Source organism: Pezoporus wallicus, unplaced genomic scaffold (assembly GCF_028554395.1).
Source record: "Pezoporus wallicus isolate ANWC-B61680 ecotype Strahan unplaced genomic scaffold, APGP_CSIRO_Pwel_v1 contig_4012, whole genome shotgun sequence".
Classification (NCBI taxonomy): Eukaryota; Metazoa; Chordata; class Aves; order Psittaciformes; family Psittacidae; genus Pezoporus; species Pezoporus wallicus.
In genome coordinates this window covers 3,160,412-3,185,812 of record NW_026637828.1, presented here as the reverse complement: position 1 = coordinate 3,185,812, position 25,401 = coordinate 3,160,412, and the positions used below count along the sequence as shown (strand labels likewise).

The 25,401-nt window shown below is 42.7% G+C and overlaps 1 protein-coding gene across 6 annotated transcripts; it reads right to left on the bottom strand.

The window, feature by feature from the left end:
• Window positions 1–655: 655 nt before the first annotated feature.
• TBC1D24 (TBC1 domain family member 24) lies at window positions 656–23,592 on the bottom strand. Of its 6 annotated transcripts, XM_057408034.1 has the most exons (9): window positions 23,473–23,592; window positions 16,353–16,595; window positions 15,460–15,633; window positions 13,306–14,338; window positions 6,527–6,685; window positions 5,512–5,575; window positions 3,340–3,435; window positions 2,518–2,752; window positions 656–1,529 (listed from the first exon to the last, which is right to left on the bottom strand). In XM_057408034.1, exons 4-9 carry the CDS (start codon window positions 14,262–14,264, stop codon window positions 1,375–1,377), a joined length of 1,668 nt encoding a protein of 555 aa, XP_057264017.1. In that variant the 5' UTR covers window positions 14,265–14,338; window positions 15,460–15,633; window positions 16,353–16,595; window positions 23,473–23,592; the 3' UTR covers window positions 656–1,374. The 6 variants fall into 6 exon arrangements, with proteins under 6 accessions (XP_057264017.1, XP_057264015.1, XP_057264018.1 ...); XM_057408032.1 differs by lacking the exon at window positions 15,460–15,633 and having other exon boundaries at window positions 16,344–16,595; XM_057408035.1 differs by lacking the exon at window positions 15,460–15,633.
• Window positions 23,593–25,401: the final 1,809 nt, after the last annotated feature.

Sequence of the window (25,401 nt, the reverse complement as noted above, 5' to 3'; positions counted from 1 at the left end):
TAATCACATTTCCTCCACTCTAAAACAATTTTTTAGGCTGAACTGCTGAAAAAAAAAAAAAATTCTTCCTTCCCTTCATTTTACCTGTGGAGGTACTAGCACATTACCCACTGAAGCTTTGAGAGCATCCTGCTGTATGCTCTGGACTACCATCAATGTTTACGGACTTGTGCTTTGCATGGAGTTGTTCTACAGCAGATACCACAAGTTTCAAATGAAGACACAGGGCTATTACCTACAGACATCCCATGCCCAAGGCATGCTTGAGAGAGCTGTATGAAGTCTCAGGAATGAGAAAAAGCCTCTTTGCATCATACAAAACCTGACAGAATATTTCTGCCAAAAGTGTTATCTTTTTCAGGATACCATCACTGGGAAGACTCATGATGCAGAGAAACAGTGTCACCTACAGTTCTCCTGGGAAGCTTGTCCACTCCCAGAAAAACATTATACAGAGGATTTCCCTTCCACCTCCCTTCATTTACTTGTGGGGAGAGCATTAAGCTTCCGTACCACAATGTCTAATTCCCCAAACATGTAGGGATATCAGATTTAAAGCTCCATCTCAGCTTCCAGGAACAATGAAGAAAGGGAACTTTCTGAGCACTGCTCTGGCTTTCAGCTGCCTGGCACATTAGTCAGTCTGAAGTCACTATACTGATATGGAATAGGAATGTAAACAAAATCAAGCCTTAGAGATATGGTTGTCCAGTCTGGATGCCTTTCTCAGAAGCAGATTTCTCAAACAGATGCAACTAGAATGTGTCAAGGTTTCAGCTACAAGGAGAAGGACAATGAGCAATCACAGTTCTTGTGGGAATTAAGGGCTTTCAGAACTAACAAAATGCTGCTGATTTGTCTGCACAATCCCTACTTATAGCAGGGCAGTGATTTCATGAGCTATGGTTCTACATCAAATCTGAGGTCATCAATGTTCCCTGTGAGCAGACGTATTTGATAGTACTGGCTCAAGCCAGGTACTGGTGCTAGTGGCACACAGCTCTACAGTACACCTCAGCCATCTCTGGGCCTCTGAGGAGTTGCATCAAACTACAAACCCACCCTTTTAATAAGGACTTGTATCCATTTAGGATGGCTTAAAATCATTACTTTTTCATTTTATCTATTAACAGGACCTGAATCCAGATCTTTAGAGGTAAAGAGCAAAGGAGTTAATCAATCAGATACATTACTTCACCTTGGCCTGTCTTAAACAAAATAAGAGTAAACAACTAAGCCCTGCACTCAAGTGCACCACCTAGTAATGGCTAAAAACCACTGACCCCAGCAGCAATTGTGTTCTAACTTGGCTCCTGCATTAGAATTTGCCTTGGGAATCCTAGATCAACTGAAAATCTAGTTGATTAATGACAGTCAACCATTCATGGTGTCCAAGAAGCCCCACACCTCCAAGAGAGAGATCTGGAAGCTTTCAGAGCACAGTGGCTGATTATTGAAGGTATTGCAGTGGCTGGTTCTTCCGTGGTTCAGATCTGCATCGAGGTAGAGAGCCTGGCCATCACCACCTCCTGCAAGAAGACAAAGACAAGTTTAAGTGGGTCTCTGCACTTCTTAGCATGCAAAACTGCTGTAACAAAAAAAGACTTAAGTGCTTTTCTCATGGGAACAGCTGGAAGCCCTAAGTGATGTTTGCTTGCCATCTCAGTTGTGACAGGTATGATACAACGCACAGCTTTTATGCAATGCACACTATTAGAACTGGATTTTTTTTTTTTTAATATAAAAAACCCCACCAGTAATGCAAGTCAATAAGAACAAGACTCAAATGCCTGTGTTTCAGATTTGGTTTTCAGTGCTGGAGGATGTTGGAAGTTACCAAGTGTGCATTTTCCCTCCAGTAAAGAAAAAAAAGAAAATTGTGTTGGCAGTCAAAAATCAAAGGTGGGAGAAGAACAAAATCAGTAAGTGACAGCACAGGCTTAGTCTTATAAATTACTGCAAACTATGTCAGAGTTGATTAGAGCACGTGCTGCTGAATGCGAAATCAGCCAACACTTGATGTTAGAGATAAGCAGGCTAGGTGCTGTATCAATAAGTGTCAAGTAAAGGTTTTTTGGGAAAAGGACAAGTACGATTTTATACCCATTCCTTGTAAATCCCATTTAGGTGACCACATTACTAAGCAGGCTTTTGCCAAAGTCAGCAGCACCACAGATCCAATAAAGTTCCAGAAGTATGAACATGTTCTATAGTTTACCCCATGTTTCAAAAGCTTCAGGGCAAAGTAAGTCCCCCTTCAAAAACTTTTTCTCATCATGAATTAGGCAGTGTGAAGGAACGGCTCTGCCCAAAGCTATGACTTACTATCTTCCTCTAAAGTTCCTGATATGCAAGTTTTCCCACAGAAAATTTCTGTTGGGTAATAATACCAGGTTTTGGCCACTTTTATCTCTAACTGTAGTGATCTGAATTACCCATATGGCAAATACAGGTGAACTCTTGTATCTAAGGGGAAGAGCTGATAGGACATATGCTCAAATTCTTACACTGACTTACCTATAATGATGCATTCGCTGCTGCCAGCCATGAACATGGAGGCTGTTTTGGAAGGCAACTTGAAGTGCCGAGCTGATAAGAAGGGAGAGAGGTGATCTGAGGAGTGTGATGGGGCACTGCTGGAAGAGAGGGTGCTGGAACTTGGTGAGGTGTGATTTTCTGCTTCTGACCCAGGCTTGGCCAGTTCTGGGTGTTTTATGATCACCCATTCGTAACGTTCAACTTCTGGCTTCAGCTGCATAGGGGCAGAGAAAAGCAACACTTTAGTGAGTGCACATGCACTACACAGAGAGCTCTGCACAGCAAAGGACACTCAAGCCCCTCAGACTCCACTCACACAATTAGTAGTAAAGATTGGATCAAACTGGGATCCATCATCCCTAGCAGCGTTCAAGGCCAGGCTGGATGGAGCTTGGAGCAAGCTGGTGTAGTGGAAGCTGTCTCTGCCTGTGGCAGGGGGTTGGAACTAGAGGAGCTCTAACATCCCTTCCAACCCAAACCAGCCTGGGATTCCATGAAACTGCCTTTTAGGGCAGATTTTTTTTCTTTCTTTATACCTTTGCTTTTTAGGTGACTGAAGGCCTGAGGCAGTGTTTTCTGAGCTACCTTATTACATCTTTTAAGAAACTATTCTGTGCAAGGAAAGAAAATGGGTTATAGAAACCTGAGAGCATTTTCTACTTCATGTTAAGAGTTCAGGAGACTTTGTAAACTAGGAGGGCATAGAATTCAGCCTCTTCAAGTGGAAGGGAAGTAAGAGTTACTCACACTATTACAGCAGCTCTGCTGTGCTACTGGGTAATTCGATGAAATTTTACTCACCCTAAACACAAAGCATTCCCCAGTTCCAAAGAAACTCAGCGTGCTTCCTCCTCGCCTGCGCTCGTTCCAGTCGGTGGACAGATAAGCACCACAGACCTAGCACAAACAGCTTGGTCATGAAGCTTTTACTGAAGGAGAAAGTCTGGTAAACCAACTGATGCAAATATTTTAGAGTCTAGAACTGAAGGTTTGATTTTAGCTTGATTTTCAAACCCTTCATATTAGTGGATTAAGGCAGCACAAGTACTTATATCAAGATAGATTTAAACTGCTTTAATCCACTGGTGGATTAACCCTTAAATCCCATGAGTTTTATAAATTATTTCATATCTCTGAGGCCTTAAAGGAGAAATGACCTATCATAATGCCAGGTACCAAACCACAAATGACTCCAAACTTGTAAGGCCTGACTTTACTTCCTCAGTTTGCCATCCAAAGCAACAGTATTGTCACAAGTTACAGTATGAGCTGTTCTGCCTGAATATTTTCTGGTCATAAAAAGCAGTCCTGGCTTTCTCCAAACTGCAGGTTATAACCAGCTTAGCTAAGCCAATGCTGAACTAGCTCAGATATTTAAAGCAGCCTATTCAGACAGCATGGGGCTCACTAGTTTCCAATAAAGAAAAACAGCTTTGGAGGGCTGAGTTTTTCTGTGGAGTCTTTTGTTTGCACTACAAGGATTTCTTGCTACCAGCAATAAGCATAATTGTCAAGTAGGCACAGACCAAACAAGGAAGCTCTGAAAATGGGATGAAAGCAACCCTGCAGCAGAATTCTTTTAGAGAAACACTGGTTAAACAGAATTGTTCTCAAGTACATTTGCTGTTTAGCCCCCAACAGCTTTACAAGCAGAGCTCCTAGGACAGAATTACTGAAGAGCAGGTTTTTCATAGAGGAAAATAGTGTGCATAAACAAAAACGATGCCCAGAACTCTATTTGATCCGATATGCCTGAGCATGTGAGAGCTGGAAAATGTGACGGCAAATTTTATTCTTTCTAAAAACGTAACTATAGGCACATGAATAAAGGATGAATGTAATCTTTTGCAAAAAAAACAAAACTTGTATGCAAACCCACTGTATTTTTCTTCTACATTTTTTTTTGTTTGTTTGTGTGGAATATCTTTGGGTTTTTTAGGGGTAAGAAATGAACCATACTATAAAACCCAGCACCACTTACAAGGCTGGACTTTTGACAGGCTCCAGGACAAGAAGCAAAACCATAAATAAATATTTTCCCTCTTTGTAAGCCACTGGCATGTCAGTGCAGGCCTGGGATGACCAGAAACCACGCATGGGCCTAAGAAACAGTCTGGAGCATTAGCATTAGGTAGATGCAAGTAAGACTAGAAATGAGCTTGTTTCACGGGCAGTGATCCCACAGGAACATAAGCAGAAATGTAAGCCCAGAGGCTGCAATAAGAGCCTGAGTTTATACACAGAACACGTGGAACTCATGCACAGCAGTGCAGACAACCAATGCTCATTACAAGAAGCCCTGGGCACCTCTTGGGAGGCTCTGGGAAGCTTTCTTGATTGATGCATTTTTGTTTTCTAAAGAAGCATGAGATGAAGCTAATGTTTTACATTGTGCTGTCCAACACTGTCATGCACATCAGAGCAGAGAACCAACCCTCATTAGATAAAGCACCTATCTGCACTCCTTCTCAGGTTCTCAGAGCTTTTGTGGTTTATTTTGTTTTTTTCAAACAAGATGAAGCTAAAGCTTTTGTTTCCATATTATGTAGTCCAGTATTATTTATACTATTTAAATGTGGCTACTTTTTCTCCTCATATCCTAGAGAAAATGAAAACATCTTCTATGAATCATGAATTAACACAATTCCTCAGCCTCTTCCTCTGAATCTGCAATTAAGTGTCTGTCCAAGAGCAAAATGAGTTACTCTAGTCCCTCACCCCACACTGCTTACAAGAAAATGAATAGCTGACCAAGACCTTTTTACAAGATTTACCCACGAAAACATAGTCCCATAATCAATAAATGGAACCATTTAAAACAGGTATTGTTAAAAAATACCCCAAAACAACCCCCTCCCTTCCCCGAGAAATTTCAGGTCTCTTGCTTCTTCATTTTAACAGTGGTGTGTTGCAATACAGCATTAAATAAGTGCCTAATCCCTAAATGAACCAGTTGTCTTTTACCTCACTTACCTCTTTTGCTGTGGTCTTGATGAGGAGAAGAGTTGGTTCATGTCCCTCGCTGTGAGAATAGAATCTGAAGTGCAGAGTTCATGAACATGAGAACTCAACTACCACCACCTGCAGTTCTGCTCTTCATGTCATGCACTTCCTCCCCCTCCAGCTGATGAAATGGCAGGAAAGCCATCTGAAAACTAAGCATGTTCCTGCAAATGCTTTCTACAGTCCAGTGTAAATATGAGTTGAGTGTAAACAAGCATTACCAAGTAGTTCTCCTCTACTCTGTTCTCTGTACAGTTGTTTATGCCTCTGGCAGAATAACTTGAAGACTATCTATCACAAGGGGCATTTCACAGCATTTTGAGTGAAGATAACCTAAAGGAAGTTGTGTCCTGAGGACTGATGGCTGTGTTTGAAGAGCTTTCGGCTTTCATAGAAAATAATTATGATGTGTTCTCTTTGCTTACTTCTGCTTTTTCTCATGGGCACATGGGGATGGCACAGCAGACCACTCCCCACCTCAGCACCTCGGCTGCAAACGTCAAAGGAGCTATAGGATTATAGCCTTTTGTGTCAAGTGCAAGAACTCATACCTAGTTTATCCCACCTCAAAAGTAACAACAATCCGATTCATTGGCAGAGGAATTGCCAGTTTCCATTTCCCTTATTCACTGATCAGTTGTGGTTATCTATCAAAAGAACCTGCTGAGCAGCCACTGAATTAAACCATTCATACCCAGTGGAGAATGAAGCAGTCTCAGACCAGCACATTCTGGGAACCGATGGAGGTTCAACTCTTCCAATTGGTCCTGGACAGTTTAAAATGAGTTTCTATGGCCTGGCATATGAAGTACCCTGGTCAAATGCTGTAGCCAATAGGAGGAATTTGTCACATTTACTTTCCATCTCAAATAATATTCACTAGATTGAGTTCTGATGAGGCATGGCCTTTTTGTAAATTTGGTGAACAGTTCCCGTTGCTCTTTTTTGCCCTCCAGAGAGAAGAATAGGGAAGGGTTTTCCTTACCTGCTCAGACTACAGCCATGTTCCGAAGTGGTGAAAAGCAAGAGGGGCTGGCAAAGTGCAAACCGCTCTGGGATCCACGACCAGATATCTCGCATCTCTTTCACGCTGACAATTCCAGACTTGAAGTTCTCAGCATGAACTGCTAAATGCACATTCTGCCTGAGAAATACAACACAAAACATTGAGAAGCAATGATTTATCAACAAGTGTCAAACTACTGACCAGTAACACAAAAAGACATGTTACACTAAATGAATGCTACACAAACACTAAAATGTTCACTACAATGAACACTGGAAGACCCTAGTAGATATGCTGTTGTTCAGTGCTCCAGCCCATGGGATTAGAAGGCCATAACCTAGTGAAGATAATAAAGTACTGCAGTTTAACATAATCCTCAAGTGACAGTGATTTGGCCGTAATGAAATATATGGAGCATTTCCTCTGTATGACAGATGTGGCTTGCACCTTTTATATAGAGGACATAGAATCCCAGACTTGTTTGGGTTGGAAGGGACCTTAAAGCTCACCCAGTTCCAACCCCCTGCCATGGGCAGGGACACCTTTCATTAGACCAGGTTGCTCCAAGCCCCATCCAAGCTGGCCTTAAACACTGCCAGGGATGAGGCCGCCACAGCTTCTATGGGCACCCTCACAGGGAAGAACTTCTGCCTAAAATCTAATCACAATCTCCCCTCTGTCAGGCTAAAGCCATTCCCCCTTGTCCTGTCCCTACAGGCCCTTATAAGATGTTCACAGTGGTAAAAAAGTAAACCCCGCCCTGCCCTGAGGGGTCCAATACAATTGTAAGAACTGTTTCATGGCTTTTAAACTTTCATTATTACTTGAAGGTAATAATACTACTAATCACCATCATCATTTCAACCAGCCTTCATTTCTCAGATTAAATAAGCACAGACCCCAGAGCCTGGGTATTACACCAGTGTTACTGCAGCCATGGCTGACATTAAAGACATTTAAAATGCAGGAGTGACAGCCAAATAAAAGTTTAAGTGACACAGGAACTTATGCAAGACACTAAATTACTAGGCAGCTGTTAGTTACAAGAAGCTTTAGGAAGCTTGCTCTGCATGCAGGGGTTCAGTTGCAAGTATCTTCCAATTTATTGTTTTTTTTTTTAGTTTTTTTGACAATCACACAATCTTTCAATATTTGACAATATTTGAAAACCTTTCCTCTAAGTTTCACAGAGCATAAAGAGAATCTCAATGCTACATATCTGCATGTATCTGAATTGCTTAGCTTACGCCCCAAAACACACAAACTATATGGGTTTTATTATCTTTCTTTTCTGTAGTACCAAGAAATCAGCAGCATTTGCACTGCTCTTGACTGTGGTTCTTGCCTGGTGCTACCTTAATGTCAGCACTGCTAGTGAAGTGCCCCCTTAGGTCACTTAGGAAAAAAAAGAAATAAAATGACTGCTTGCTCTAGCAAAATGAACCAAACCACTGCTTGCATTGCTACCCTGTGTTGTTTAATTAGCAAGGAACTTATGTGGACACCTATTTAAGCAAGCTGCAACTACTTCAAAATACTTCAACTACTTTAAAACTTGCATTATCACTACCTAGGACATTATTTGTGCAAGCAAATAAGCTTCTGCAGCAAGCTAAAGGAGAAATCAACCAACCAAAGAGCCAAGACTTGAACCCACATGTTCAGACTCTTACTTTAAGTCTCAGCCCTCCTGGTCCTGTCTAGTCTGCAGTTAAAAGCTGGTGGCACTAAGGAACAGAGCTGAGAAACAATGCCTTGCTTTCCATTCATCAGGAATTCTATTTTTCTCACATTCAAGGAATTAATAAACATTCAGGGCAGTCAACTAGTTTATTACAGTGGCTTTCTGGAGGAAAAGTAATGATGATAAAACAGGGAAACCTCATTATTATTTATATGCTTGCTCTGTGCATTTTCACATTTAAGTACTTGTTCCTAAAAGGCTCTCAACCTCAGCGTACCTCTTCCTTTGCCTCTGTTCCTTCTCCTGGCTACTATGAACTAGATTTAAGGACTTCCCTACTCAGACCCCACTCAAAGCCTGTGTTCAGCAGCATTCATAGTAACACATCACCTTCAGTACCCTGTGTCTTCCTACAACTTTTCCATGTGGGTAAAATATTACAGAATCATAGAATCAACCAGGTTGGAAAAGAACTTTAAGATCATCAAGTCCAACTGTTCCACCAGCACTGCCAAGGCCACCACTAAAACATGTCACTGAGGGCCTCATCTACATGTCTTATGAATACTTCCAGAGACAGTGACTCCACAGCTGCCCTGAGCAGCCTGTTCCAATGCCTGACGACCCTCTTTGTGAAGAAAACTACCTCGCAGGTAATTGTAGAGAGTGATAAGGTCCCCCCTGAGCCTTACCTTCTCCAGACTAAACTCCCCAGTTCCCTCAGTCATTCCTCATCACACTTGTGCTCCAGACCCTTCACCAGCTCCGTTGCCCTTCTCTGGACCCGCTCCAGCAGCTCAGTGTCTCTCTTGTAGTGAGGGGCCCAGAACTGAACACAGGATTTGACGTGCAGCCTCACTAGTGCCCAGTATAGGGGGATGATCACTGCCTTGGCCCTGCTTGGCCACACTACTTCAGCTTTATCAGCTATAGCTTTTTCAGCTATATCAAATCTACAACCAGATCTTTTGAATCAACTAGAAAGCATTTATCATGGTGTTGGCCATTTAAGACTATTCCTATCCCTTGAATGTCACCATTCAGTTAATAAATGCAAACCATAGCTTGACAAAAGGATATGAAATAAAATGACCTGCTATTGGCCCAGGCATAAGTCACAGCTGCAGGTGCTTATGACTAAAACCTGTGTCGAGACCAGTGTCAGTACAGCCTGCACACACATCACACCAAACTGCTGCTTTGCAAAAATAGAAGGGTTTTTTTGGACAGGGGTCAGAAAATTGCAACCTGAGTTACAAGTGTCTAACCTGTATCCATCTTTGCATTTTGGACAGTATTTCTCTAATGACACTGAAAATCATCTGCTTCAGTTGGGTAGCTGCTGTTTAGAGCAGTAAATGAGTGAAAATGGACAGCACAGTTTGGCAAATAGAAAACCCCAATGTTCTGATAAGTATTTCTTAATGAAAATTAAGTTTAGTCTTCACCACTCCAGAGGCCTTTAAGGGTTCTCTAGTAAAAAAAAAGCAGTTGGAAATGACACTAAATTCGGACTGGCACCAAAAAGTCCACCTCTAGAACTGAACAAAGTCACTAATCTTTTACCCTGCATTAGTGTTTTCTTCAGCTCTTCATGTTGGCTTATTAGGATTGGCATGACAACTTGCTATCAAATGCTGATGTTGGAAAGACGTGCAACTTTATTATTCCAAAGGAAATTCAATTTAGAGAAGCAGCGCAATTTAGAAGTTTTATAAAGCAGCTTATTTGCTATTTTCATAGGAATGTTGTTTTTTACATCTATATCATAAATAAATTGAGATCCACAGACCTCAGTGTTCCTGAAGATAAGCCAACGCTGCTGATGTGTGGTAGCTGCTGTCACAGTGGATATCTCTGTGGTATGCCAAGACAACAAATACCACACTCCAAGGTCTGACTCACTGAATTACATCTTCCTGCTCTGTTTTGTTTTGGGTTAAATCATAGAATCATAGAATAGTTAGGGTTGGAAAGGACCTTAAGATCATCTCTGATATGGTCAGCGTTATCTTTAAAATCCATTAGAATTTCAGTTAGAGCATAAATACAGAGTTCAAGTGATACGCTGTTTGTCAGTCACACATGGCAACAGAAGCCATACATGGTGCATAAGCCTGAAACATAATCCTGTGTTGAGATCACTGTCAACAGACACCCTGTACCTAAGCCTGCTCAAAACTGTGTGCTTCCTCACAGAAATCAAGGCTTTCTGCTTTCAGAACCTTGTAACTGCAGTAAAATAATACATGGGCACTGAAGATTTGCTTGGCTGGAATTAACAGCCTGCTGATTTCTTAGAGGTAAAATCCTCAACACACAGAGTACGATACAAAATGTGCTCTGATAAGCCTGTTAAGGTGTTATTTCAGACATGAAAACATGAGTAAATTAATTCCAATTTTGATTTTATAGATTAGTACAAGTGTTAGTGTGCATCGCTCACTGAAGTTAACTCAGGGCACCTGCAACAAGGCCACGATATTCTCAAAGGCATTAATTTAAAGCCATACACCCGTGGTATTTCAGACTCACAGCGCAGTCTTTCTTCTTTCCAAGTTCTCTGCTTATCAGATATCACAATCCACTGGGTTTTGTTCTTTAAGATTTGCTTTTCAGGCCAAGACTTGATGAATGACTTCATTAACCACTAATGCTACATGGCTGAGTAACTCTGACCTTCTCGACACAGGAAAACAATCTTGTCTCCTTGCCTCTAAAACCTCTACCTACTTAAAAATAAATATAATCTAGTATGATTAGAGACAAGTAACATGTAGGAGTGTGCCAAGTTGGGTTCAGTCCAACATCTTTCCAATTAACTGCAGAAAGCTTGCAAAGAGGAAAAAGAAAGCTGAGGATGTCTCACATCTACTGCAACACCACAAACCGTGTTTGGACGTGTTTCTGAAGATATCACTTGAGATGTTTTAAAGCAATACTTTTTCTTCCAGTGTGGAAAGGACTTACATCCCACTGCTAACATTACTCTTTTCCACTCTGGAAAACACAAGTTTGTTGCATGGAAGCACTCTTGTCTGGCTGGACCCACGATCCCTTATCTTACATCTTTGCAGGTGCTTTGAACTAACTTTTCAGGAGTGCACTCAGGAGGTGTTACACAGCAATCAGATGCTGGGATTGCTGCGCTGCTTCTCCTGCCCCAGCAGCAGCCATAAGGACAGCCTCGGAAACAATAACCAGCCAAAAAAACCAAGAAATGAGCAAAGTGCAAAGATTCAAATGGTTGAACCTACCTTCTGGGAGATGCAATACTGCAAACAGGAGGGGTGCAGTGGGTATGGAATTGACAGAAGGAGAATGAGTAAGGAGAAAGACAAAAAAAAAAAAAAAAAGATAGAAAAGATCAGTGATTTCCTACATCCATGCCAAAGTGAAGGGAAGGAGCCTGGAGAGAAACTAACACAGTGAGGTTTGATTCGAATCACCAGGCATGAGAAAAAGCAACAGGTTAAAACATTTTCTATTTCTAGGTTCTTCCCCCCTCCCCCCCCCCCTTTTTTTTGCTATCTGCTTGTAGAATGAACAATTCATCATCTCCTTGCACAGGCCAAACACATCTGGACAAGAGAACTCACGTCTAATCAAACACCAGTGATGATCTGAACTCTACCCAATGTGATGTCCCAGGGCCTAATGGCCTTGTAATATTTGGGACTAACAGAGTCTCTTCTAAGAGATGAGCAAAATAAAGCACAAGTTAATTGTAAATCAAACTGTGAGTTTATATAAACAGTTAATATAAACTGTTGGAAAAGAGTTGAGGGAGCTTTACATGTATTTAGGCATATGGAAGAGGTTCAGCTGGCATTTACATTATTTTATAGGCTAAAGTCTGCTACATATGTATCTGCTTGCAACCACTGTAACTAACAACACAATTGGCTGTAAGATATATTACTGGCTGGTACCTTTTGATTTTTGAAGATTTGGAGAAAATGAAACTGTCCCTCTAGAACACCAAGTTCCATACATCACACCCACTGATCCCAGCAGATTTCCAGAAGTCATCCTCCCTTCAGAGGTCAGAACAGTTGATAAACTGTTCAACACTTCAACTCTGATTTAAAAACAGCTGGGAGAAGTCTTCTGCAGTCACAGAAGGCCCTGGGAGAACCAGAACATCTCTACAGCACCAGCATTTACAAGCAAGTACATACGCACTTGGCAAGATGCTGATTTTGTTTAGATTAATGCATTCATGACTTTCCTATCTACATGGAGATGTCTTTCACACTGGAGCAGGATTTCATTTACCAGCTTCACAGCTGTTTTTTCCTCCCCTCATTTCTGAAAAGAAATTCTGATCATGCAGTCACCTTTTGAATCACTATCCTCACTCTTCTCTTCCATAGTTCCTTCAAAATCATTATTTCTAATGGTACATGAGCCTGTCACAAAATAGGACAACTCCTGCCTACGATTAATATACTCTGGACTTTCAGCAGACCTGCAGCCAAACTAATTTTCAAAGTAACCTGTAAGTAAGACTCACTTCTTCCTTGCTCTATTAAAATAACTCCCCAGTTAAGCAAACTTTTCCCAGCTGACAAGAGTGTTTGCCTACTTACACTGCAGAAGCTGCTGAATTCACAGTCCTCGGCAGAATGAAATTGATATTTTATATAAATAATCTCATATTTTAAAATTATTTTTCACATTTTTGGGGTACTTTTCCTCTGAGTACACTATCAGTGTTCCCCCAGCTTCGCTAACACATCTTTTGGTTAAAAACAGCCTGTGAAAGACACTTCTGAGATCTAATAGTTGCAATTAACATGTAGCTGTAAGAAGCAATTATGAATTAATCACTAAGCTATGAGAAAGTGTGTTGTTTCTCTTGTATCACAACATTTCAGTTACACTTCTTGTTACAATCCTTAATTGTAATGCTTAATTTTGCGGCTGCAGATTCCCCTGCAGAGATCAAAGATCAGCAGATACACCAGCACAAATTGTGTCCCCGGCAGTCACCCAGGGCTGACTGACCAACTGCTCACCACGCTGGGCAGTCTCCTGAGGTCACCTGGGCTGTCTGCAGTGAAAGCCCTACCTCTTCTGTTTGACTGTGATGCCCTTCTGCTGCAAAGCCTTCTCATTGGCCATCTGCAGCAGCTGGATCTCCTTCCGTGAGAAAAGGCGGACAGCAAAGGCCTTTTCCAGCAGCTTCTCTGGAGGCACTGACTTGGCAATGTCCCTCACAAATACTCGGATGTCCTGCTGTATGCTGTCAGACTTCATGGGCTGCCCAGCTCTGACTTTGCGAAAAATCTTTAGAAGAGCCAGTGCCACGCGATAGAGAACTTTGTAGCCTTCCACCAGGAACACATCAAAGACCCGAGCGATATACACCATGGGTAGCTCTCCAAAGAGCCATCGCTGCCAGTCCGAGTATACCTCCAGCACGTCCTCAGACACTGCCACCATCAGCTTATGCGCTGCCTGACAGTACTTGTTTGCCAGGTCTCCAAAGGTCATGCAAGATGACTCGAAAGCCAAGAACGTCTGGTCAATGAGCCGCTTGGATGGGTCATTGCAAGCAAGGATGCGACAAACCTGCTCAAAGCACTCAGCCTCATCCTTGCTGTAGTGCAGGAGCAAAGCAACCACTGAAGGCAGTGCTGGGCAAAATGAGATATCTGGGAACTGATTCGCAATGCACAGGATGATCTTCCTGACCGCCCCGATACCTTCTGCGTTCAAGCAGTATGTGGGGACCAGGGTGTCATCCACGAACTCTGGCAACGGAAGGGAGCTACCACTGCGCTTCCCAATGATCTTCACCACAATGTCTCGGTACACGTTCGCATCCGGGGTGACTGTACGGCATGGGATATTGCTGAGAAGCTTGTGGTACACTTTGGCTCTCAGGGAGTGGTTCTTGGCCCAGTAGCCTTGGCGGGCCAGCTGCTTGAGCTCTGAGAGCTCGGGGCAGGTCAGCTCCTTCACATCGTGGCTCTGCAAAGAACTGTCCATCTTGTCCCAGTCCACAAAGTGGCTGTATTCATCCATGGCTCCAGGAGAAGCAAATCAGAACTCATGAGAATGGAGATGCAATTTAGTCGTCAAACGACTTGCAGCTTTTGCTGCAAAAGTAAAAAGAAAAAGAGAGAGGTCTGACTAACTGGTAATCTCCCATTTTCTTTAGGAGTATACACATATATTTAACTTGTTCCTGCAATGCCAAAACTGTTTTCTAAAGCAAAGAAAGTTAAAGATACATGCCCTTTTATTTTTTAAGTCAAGTTTTACTTCCATTCCTCCAGTAACACTTAAGTAATTTATCAGTGGCAACCTAAGAGGCTGATGGTGAGGACATCTCTCCTGAGGAAGTGAATTCTGTAACTGAAGGTCCAAGCTGAGACATAGATCTTTACGTTAACTTCTCACTTTGAGAACAGAAGACTCCCACTTCCAAAATACCTGTAAAGTCTGATCAATTTGCAATTGCTCCTCCGAATTCTCTGGGGAAGTAACTGTTACTTGTCGTACAAGGATGCAGTCTCAGCCTCACGAGCAGCTTTCACTGTCATAATATGCTGTGGCCAGTGCCAAGAAACACTAGACCTCCTGCTAGCCACAGCCGTGTATTCTTGGCCATTTCTTTGTGCTGGTGCTAGCATTTGTGTGGCCACACAGTCACTGAGATCGTCAGCCTGGTTCAGTTTTTCTTTTCCATTGGATAAGATGCATAGCTGTCTGGTCAGCCAGATCATGGCATCTTCCTTCTGACTGCTTACAAATGTGACTGAAAACACCCCTCAGTTAGATCTTCCCTGAAAATCATAGCACTGAGGGGTTAAGAATTAAGTACATAGTCTTTCAAATGGAAGGCTCCTAGAACTATTTATATCAATACAGAAACGAAAGATATTCAAACCTGAACAATACTTTAGTAAAGAGTTAAAAATGAACCACACATGACAGAAGTGACTGTTCCAAGCCAAGTTGGACAGGCCTTTGAGAAACCTGGTCTAGTGGATGGTATCCCTGCCCATGGCAGGGGTTCGGAACTGGATGAGCTTTAAGGTCCCTTCCAACCCAAACCACTCTGTGGTTCTATGAAGCAGACCACCTTTTCTAGTTGCCTACAGGCTCGTCAGCTTAAAACAGTTTCATTAAACTGCTTCTGCACTTGCACACACGCTGATCAAACCACCCTCTAGAGGGCCTGCTGCCACCACAATTAAATCTTACAGATTCATGCCTCTGCAATAGCACCAGCAGCTGAAAGATCAGGTTCTGGCCTCCAGTTCCTCAAACTGCATGTTTACATGATCTCCTAGTTGGCTCCAGCTTTAAAGTACACCTGTGTCCCAGCAGAGAGAAGGACTCCAACCACTAATGGCCATGAATGAGCTATAACCAAGTCAGTGCAAAGCTAGAAGGGAGATTCAATAAAAGTGAATGAATAACAGCAAGCAATGCATTTACCCAGTGCTGGAACATCCATGCCAACGTGTCCTCAGAGCCAGAGTAAAGCTGGGAAGCACAAGGCAGCTGGTGCTGCACACTCTGCAAAGGCAGAGAATCCCTATAAACCACAACCGGCCTATAAAACTGTTTTGTGAAATTAAGACATTATATAGCAAGGTTAAATCAACAAAACACATGCTGAAATGCTTCTGAAGAACTTTAAATTATTCTTGTGTCAACAGACTGCAGAATGCATGGCCTTGACGTTTATCAGACTGGTCTTTCATACAAGAAGTGCATTAGAATGATTTGAAACTCATAAGGTAGATATCCTCCCTACTTCATTGCAGGAGACTAAACCAAACATTTTGTCTCAAGCAGAGAGGAGTTCATACACATACAACTTGCATTAGCTTGGATGGTTATGTATTTAATCAGGACAGTTTAAGATTCTGACTAAATATTAATCTGGGTACTCTGGAATCACACGCTGAAACTCCAAAATATAACTCATCACTTAAAAGGCTGGCAACAACACACATTTCAGTGAACTTTTGAATGGCTCTTCTCTACCAAATATCTACTGTTTCTTTTTTTTTGTTTTTTTTTAAATAAAAAAGATTTTTTTTTTTAGTTCATTTTTGTACCAGTCAAGAGGAATACAGTCATGCTTACCATGCTCACCATTTCTTTTTGGTGTATTCCTCCATATCTGAAATTACTTTTCAAACTGCAATTAAAGGAGGCAAGACATTGTCCTGACTTCAGTTCTAGCAGTAAGATATGTTAGGATGTTGAGGAAAGATGCCCCTCAGTGTGAGCTGAGAGCATGTGTTCTGGATACGCAGACAGTAACGGCAGGATACCAGTCCTTTGCAGAGTCAGTGTCAGCTCCGTGAAAGTTAACATTCTTCTGTCATTCTCCACCTGGGCATCATAGGGAAACACATGATTTTGAATTCGAATCCTAGATTAAGATCCTTGTGGGAAGAGAAATTTAATCATATTTAGCAGTGGTCAAAGCATGGAGAGATGAACCATTCTGTTCATGGCTACTTCCGTATAGGAACTGTTTCTATCCTGGGCTTGCTGGAGTCTCTCCACTATGCAACAGTTTCCCCCTTCTGCCATCATACCTTGGGAACTGCTTATATTTATAACAAGGAGGGTTAAGAAAAATATCCATCATACGAGACAACTTCTAAGCTCCTCAGAATTACATCTCCACTGTGCTTTTTTCTGTAAACCTTTGTCTCCCTCCTCCTTACTCTTTCCTATTTTCTACCATTCAGAGTCACAAGCATATCTGAAGTTTGCATTTAGAGTAATTTTTCCCTCTGGAAGTTACTGCCCTCTCCAGAAACTAATGAATTTGAAGAGTATGTGCTCCTCGGCAAGCTCACTGAAGTCTGTGAGCTAGAAGATGGAAGTCAGACTGCCAAAACTTTTGATTTGAGCTTACAGTTTTCCACAGCTGGGTAAGGCTGCTGGGCCTGCAAGTAGGTCTGGCTGCTTCTGCTTTTCAAAGCTCTCAATGCTGCAAGACAAAAATGTCAGCAAAGCAAATGGGCATTGCCAAGGTTGGCAGAGCATGACAAGCCCTTAACTGTGCTTGCAAATCCAACAGAATTACTGTGCTTCAGTGTAATGGTGCATAGCTCCTGACTCTCTGCCAATAGCTACTGTAAGCCAGCAGACCTCAAACGGGAAGTACTTACTTGCTAGGGGAGAAGAGCCCAAGAAATTGCAGGAAGATTCCAGCCAGATTACATCTCCTCCTCCCACTCCGGAATCCTCCTCTATCCATCCCTCTGGACAAGCTCTCTCTGTTCTGGCAGCCATGTAAAGAGCAATTGTTTAATATGGAGCTGATGGGAAGAGGAGACAAAAGTTGCCTCCTGTTCAGTAGCAAAAGGGTAGCTGGTCAGGGCTGTCTCCTACCCATCTCTCCTACCCCAGGGGAGCAAGCAGGCAGTACAAACTGCTATTATTTGGAGGGATGGAAGGGTGGAGTGTCAGTTAAGGTGTGAAAATAGGCAAGAACGGCTGTATAAGAGCGCATGTCAGAAAGTCCCACCTTCATAGAATCATAGAATAGTTAGGGTTGGAAAGGACCTTAAGATATCTAGTTCCAACCCCCTGCCATGGGCAGGGACACCTCACACTAAACCGTATCACCCGAGGGCTCTGTCCAACCTGGACTTGAACACCCTGGGCAACCCACTCCAGTGCCTCACCACCCTCACAGTAAAGAACTTCCTCCTTATATCCAATCTAAACTTCCCCTGTTTCAGTTTTAACATGTTACACCTTGTCCTATCACTACAGTCCCTAATGAAGAGTCCCTACCCAGCATCCTTATAGGCTCCCTTCAGACACTGGAAGGTCTCCACGCAGCCTTCTCTTCTTCAGGCTGAACAGCCCCAGCTTTCTCAGCCTGTCTTCATACGGGAGGTGCTCCAGTCCCCTGATCACCCTCGTGGCCCTCCTCTGGACTTTTTCCAACAGTTCCATGTCCTTTTTATGTTGAGGACACCAGAACTGCCCACAATACTTCAGGTGAGGTCTCACGAGAGCAGAGTAGAGGGGCAGGATCACCTCCTTCAAACCTGCTGGTCATATTCCTTTTGATGCAGCCCAGGATACGGATGGCTTCCTGGGTTGCGAGCGCACACTGAAGCCGGCTCATGTTCATTTTCTCATCACCCGACACTCCCAAGTCCTTCTCTGCAGGGCTGCTCTGAATCTCTTCTCTGCCCAACCTGTAGCTGTGCCTGGGATTGCTCCAACCCAGCTGTAGGACCTTGCACTTGGCATGGTTAAACTTAATCAGGTTGGCATCAGCCCACCTCGCAAGCGTGTCAAGGTCCCTCTGGATGGCATTCCTTCCCTCCAGCATATCAGCTGAACCACACAGCTTGGTGCCTGAAGAGGCCAGAGTCTGCTCTCTTGAAGTCCAGGGCAGTGAGCTTGCTACGGACTCTTCTCACTGTCCTGAGGATCTCGAATTCGGCCATCTCATGATCGCTGCAACCAAGGCTGCCCTGGAGCGTCACATTTCCAACGAGCCCTTGCCTGTTGGTGAGCACGAGGTCAAGCATGGCACCTCTCCTTGTCGGCTCCTCTATTACTTGCAGAAGGAAGTTGTCTTCCACACAATCGAGGAACCTCTTGGATAGCTTGTGCCGGGGTGTACCGTCCCTCCAGCAGATAGTGGGGTGGTTGAAGTCCCCCATGAGAACAAGGGCCTGTGGGCATGAGGCTGTTCCTATCTGTCTATAGAGTGCTTCACCCACAGATTCCTCTTGATCAGGCGGTCTGTAACAGATCCCCACAGTAATGTCTCCCATCGCTGCTCTCCCTTTAACCCTCACCCACAAATTCTCTGTTGACTGATCAACTGTCCCCAGACAGAGTTCCGTGCTCTCCGGCCTATCCCTAACATAAATATGTATGTATGTACAGCACATCCTTAAGCAGGTTGCTGTTGGGATATGGGGCTGCTGAAATGTTTCTCAGCTGAACACAGTGTTTAGGGCTTAGCTAGAACTTGCTGAAATATTCCTTGGCCTTTCTGGGCCCATGAACTGGAGAGAAATAACTGCGAAGATGCTATGTGCATGGCTGAGTCTAGCCCCGTGGGTGGATGAAATCTTGCAGTGCTCTGGGCCTGTGACGAGAGGGAAGTGGGTGGTTCCATATTGCACTGTACCATCTAAAAACCTTGTGGTTTTATGTGCAATTCCTGCAGGAAGCTGAAGCATCTGAAAGCTTTTCTGGCTCACAGGAAATCCCACTTTTTATAAGCCTCTTTTTTCCCTTGAAGTTTCCTCAGCAGCTTCCTCAGCAGCACTGTATCCATCCAAGGAGGTCTCCTGGCCCTCTTGCTGCACTTAAGTGCCTTCACCTTTCACATATAAAGAATGGGTAAGACACAGGCAGAAGAGAAAAAAATATTCCAGAACAAAATGTTTGTATAAAGACATGTATAAAGATGAGCAGAGACCCATTTATACAATGTTGCAACAACCCTCTCTCCCTCTGGCTAAAGTAACTTTACAGAAGCTAGCATCATGCTGTGGGAAGTACCTTTCAACTGGACACAGGATCAACAGTATGGATCAGCACCTGAACTGCACAGAACTGAAACGCTTTCAAGTACCTGTTAGAATACAACTATACAGGATTGTAAAAATTATCAAAAAGTTTACATTACTCATAACAACAACAAAGCTTGAAAGTTGTGCATACCTTGCTTAAGGGGAAGCAGTTATCCTTTCTGATCAGACTTAACAGAACAGTAGGGATTAACACACAATAACAGAACCAGGAGAAAAAGCCTTTTCTCTTAAGAACCACTACAACATTTTGAGATTGTCAGGTCTCCTGGTCTATAATGGAGCTCTTCAGTGTAACATAAAAACTAACCCATGCAAATGAGAAGTAGAACTAGAAAAATGCTATTAAAGATGTGCCAGAAACAGCTGCAAAGCAGGCAAGATTTCTCAAGGTTAAGTTTAAACTATGAAGGAAAGCAAGTAATCACTAGAATTGAAACCCAAGCAATGGCCATGGCAACTGAACTGGCAGGATTTCAAGTCAGTGACTGAACTGTTAGGAAATATTTAGCTTGCTAGAATGGCCACATTTTCCATTCCATTCCCTTACTTCTCCCCATTGTAATTCGGGCAACTTTCAGGAGACAGGCAAAAAACGCACTGAATTTGTAGGGAATGTGCAGCAGAAGCCAGGGTGAAAGTCAAATTCTGATACTGCTTGAGATGAAAAACTCTATCAAAGTGTCCAAAAATATAACAGCAGGAAAAGAGAAGATTTGAATGGCAACTTACCTTCATTATGGGAAAGATAAAGCCACAATTTTATTGAGGATAACATGGCTAGGGACAACTTTGATAATTTTTCTTTGCTTTCCAAAATGCAGAAATTGGCCAACTGAAATACCTGAAGCACAACGACTCAGAGCACAATTGTTGCTTTCAAATCCAGAGTACCTGCAGCACTCCACAGCAGTGAAATATCTACATCCTAATCTTAAATGTAAATTCCAACTTTGGTAAAACCTGAGATTTGATACTGCTTTTAATAAACACAAGAGAGTTTCCTAAAAAAACAAATCACAGAATCCCAGACTGGTTTGGTTTGGAAGGGACCTTAAAACTCACCCAGTTCCAACCCCCTGCCACAGGCATGGACACCTTCCACTAGACCTTATAATTAATCAGGAAAACTTTGTCCCCTGTTCCATTTAGGTGCTCTTGAAACTTTGTGTCCTGGAAGTTTGACTAGAGATTAACATCTTATTAAGAAACTTCATGCAAATCTAGTGTAGGTGCTCTATAACAAGAACCCTAAACCTTTGAAAATACCATTTACTCTTACCCATGGACAGTTACCTTGGATTCAGGTATTCGTACTGGACAGATACAGATGGAGACTGACAACCAAATGGTTGGTATGCATTTTTAAAAGGTGCTAACAGAAAGCAGGTATCTTCTTTTCCTGCCCTACAAATCAAGACTAATGCTGAAATCCCAGACCTGCAGGATACTGTTTGCTGTTTATACTGTCAAGCAGTGATGCAGCCAGGGAAAAGGCTCACACCTCCTCTTTCATAACCTCATTAAACTAATCCTTGCAGAAGCCACATAGATAATGAGAGCTGCTTCCTCAAGCCTGCTAGCTATTAGTCCTCATCGCTGCAAAGGAAAATGAAACCCAAACCTGAGTAGAGGATTCCTCATCCTTGAGGAATACTCAATCATGTCCAAGATGTTTGCTTCATACACCAAAGAATCTGACAGAAGAACAAAGCAACACAGCAAGACAGTAATAACTGCAGAATAAAAGACAATGAGCCTACAGTTCCTCCCTTCCCCCCAGTACTTCAGTTCGTTCTGCGGCTCTCCCTCACTCCAGCCCTACAGCAGCACACCTTGGTATCTCTGCTCTATGGATACGGAAACACAACTGGACACCATGGTGCTGTCCTCCCTTTCCCAAACACCTCCTGACTGGAAGTGCGTTTTGCCACATTTACAGCTCCAGTTACTTCCCATGCCACGTATCACTGAGGAATATGTGTGCATCAGAGCCAAAGTTAAGCACCCCATTTAGCACCAGAAAACGCTGAACACAACTACCTCATCGGGTGTAGAAGAGCAATCTGGACTACAGTGATGCATTCCCGAGTGATAATCGTTTTTGGTAGAGCACACAGAGTTCATGGATTGCTTTTAATGCCATTAAATGCAGTTGGATCCCTAGGATTTGCCCTGGGCACTGTGTGCAGCACAAGCTGGGTGCCAGGAATACGATTCTGGATAATGTTCTAATACTAATTTACCAATAACAATGGGGGGCTAGTTCCTGCTCCCTCCTGGGTGTTTTAAATATCCTTACGGGATAAAGTCGAGAAACCTCTCCCTTTCCTGAGTAACTGGTAAATGCCTGATATCAGTGTACACTACAAGGCAAGCCATTTTAGGCATCTAGATGATTTATCTTGGGATGTCACTGCTGCATATGATGGTCTGTACTAGAATCCCATGCTTTCATTCTTAGGAAAGTACTATTGTCTTCTTAAGCATGGTCTTTAAATCACCTGTGATTAATCTACCATGTACTTTACTAGTCAAAAGTTCAGACACACAATGAGCTCTTCTCTGCAGGCCACATAAACAACAGTAGCTTATATTTAGGAGACTCTGTATCCCTTACATCTGCAAGCACTTCAGTAGAAAGCAGCACCCCCTCCTCCCCATCCCCTGTCCTGGGATGACATGAGCACTTCTGAACATAGAATCATAGAATAGTTAGGGTTGGAAAGGACCTTAAGATCATCTAGTTCCAATCCCCCTGCCATGGGCAGGGACACCTCCCACTAAACCATGTCACCCAGGGCTCTGTCCAACCTGGCCTTGAACACCACCAGCGATGGAGCATTCATGCTGATCCCGTGAGCTGTACTGACCATTGAAATGCCACAGAGGTCCCAAATACACACACAGACCCCAAATAAGATAAAGTCTGCGGAAATGCTTACTGAAAAAAAAAAAAGAGAAAAGAAATGGTTAATGGTTCTACAAAGGGCCAAAAAGGCTAAAGAACAGAGCATTGTAAGAGGATATTGAGTGGTAAATACTGTCAAAGACATAGATCTGGAGCTTTCTGTCCTGTCTATATCTTAAAACCCCCAAGGATCAACTAGTAAAATTAAAGAGGAGAATTGCTATCTTCTCCCCCTCTGAACAAAAACACCATTTCATAATGAAAAAATGATCAATGTAGAATTCCAAACTAGCTGTCCATTATTTTGACTACAACTTTAAAATCAAAACGCCTTCATAATAACAGACGTGCTGCTGAGGTTATAATCTTACTTTTAGTGTATATTGCTAATCTCTAGTTTTACTGGAGGGGAAAGACTTTGGGAAAACTAGTTCTGTTAGAAGGCCAGTAAGAGAGTTAAGAGCCCAGAGCACATGTAAGAGGGGGCTTATATATATGCTGATGGGGTTTTTCACCCACATGCCTGTTCTGAGTAAATCTAAAAGGACTTAATGTATCTGACATGCCTACTCCTCTGTCTAGTGTCACTGCACTGGCCGATGGATTCAAAGCCTCTCAACTGGAGGAGAGGACTCACAGGCATACTGAAAAGTGAAGCAGGGGCAGGAATCTTGTCTCCATACAGAACCAGATTACCAAAACCTATCCAAACAAAACAAAGAACTCCAACAGTCCTCCACAGCCCCCACATTGGCATGCTTTTATTAATCCTTACCTTAAGACTAGTCCTTGTATAGATCTTCTCATGACTTACTCCCTTCTGCTGGGCCTGTTGGTGCAAAACATAAAAATCAGACTGTTTTTAAATAGTGCATGGGACAATATCCATGTGCATTAGGCACCACTGACCTCCACACCTTTAAAAAGCCCGAAGGTATCAGCCTGCACTTCTGCATGGCTTCCAACCTCCATACTTGCAATCATGGTATAGAGAACAAGATGACAAATATCCTCACAACAGAGAAGAGCAGATAAATAACCACATTATTAAAGTGCTTACACACAAACAATTTCTGTCTCTAAAAACACATGCAGAATTACTGCTTGTGGCACCTTTCTCATAAATAACTTCAGCTAATCTCACTGTACCTTACTGCTGTGTTCCCCTCAGTTTTACTGTGAAGTAAACAACTCATTAAACACGCAGCTTCTGGAGCAGGTCTCTCCTCCTGAGACTAACAGGGGTATCTGCTGCACAGCGAGGGCATTTGAGACCCCAGCTCTGCAGCTTTCACTATTTAGATCCCCAGTTATGAAAAAAAAATCCATAACCCAACTATATTCTGAAGATTTGCAGTGGAGAGTGGATTTAGCTCAGCTTACTTGCTGAGGGTTAGTAAAACAGGCCCTTGTCCTGTTAGGTACAAATGTTTGAACTAATTTGATGAACATTATTTTTCTTTGCAAATGAATGATACTCAGTTCAGCAGATTTTCAAATAACCCAATTTTAGTTTCCTGCAAAATACAGTCATTACAACTTCGTGTTAATTCTCCCTTTAGTTGTTTTTCCCTGAAAAACGTAACAAAATAATTCACTGTTGGTGCAGCTACACCAAAGTACGTAGACCTCACAGCAGCTTTCCAATATCTGAAGGGCCCTAGAAGGTGCCAGAGAGGGACTCTTCATCAGGGACTGTAGGGATAAGACAAGAGATAATGGGTTTAAACTGAAACAGGGGAAGTTCAGGTTTAATGTAAGGCAGAAGCTCTTCTCTGTGAGGGTGGTGAGCGCTATCACAGGTTGCCCAGAGAAGCTGTGGCTGCCCCATCCCTGGCAGTGTTCAAGGCCAGGTTGGACGGGGCTTGGAGCAAGCTCCTCAAGTGGAAGGTTAGTGGAAGGTGTCCCTGCCTGTGTCAGTGGGGTTGGAACTGGATGACCTTAAAGTCCCTTCCAACCCAAACCATTCTATGATTCTATGGAAGTTACACCTATGGGCTAACATAATGTAGACTCCAAGTACAATTAAGCATGTTCATTAATGCAGACACTGGCAAGCTATGAGATTTGAGCCTCTTTCCTGAGTCAGTGAGAATAAATAACGTGGTCTTTTGTGATGTGTCTAAAAGCTCAGGTAATTATCTTCTAACTTTAAACGTTATGCAAGAGGAGAATAAATGAGATATGGTAAAGTCTAAAAGTATGAACACCACAGCTAGGAGCACTTTCATATGCTAATCTAATTTAAAACAGTTGATTCCACAGCTGGACATCTCCAGCACATACTTCCACCAATACACATGGACTTCAAGCAAGTCAATCATTAATACAGTGCAATTAAATCTATTTTTATATCAGAAAGAGCACGTGACTGACTGGGCAAGCACTAGAAGTGCAAATGGCTGGAGATCAGCATCAACCAGACAAATACCACTGCACCCCTGCCACAACACACCGCATGCAAATGTGTCACGATACTGCAAATTAAACCTGACAATAAAGGAATCCCCAAACAAGAAGACATTCAAAAGAAACTCTGGTTCTTTGGCTCTCAGTCACAATTCAAGGTTATGTATAGATGGCCTAGAAATAGCTATTTTTCTCTCAAATCATTAACACAGTTTATCTATTTTGAGTGTTACCATACAGCATGCATTCAAGACAACCTAACACCACTGTTGTAACAGCTTCTCCAACGTAACAG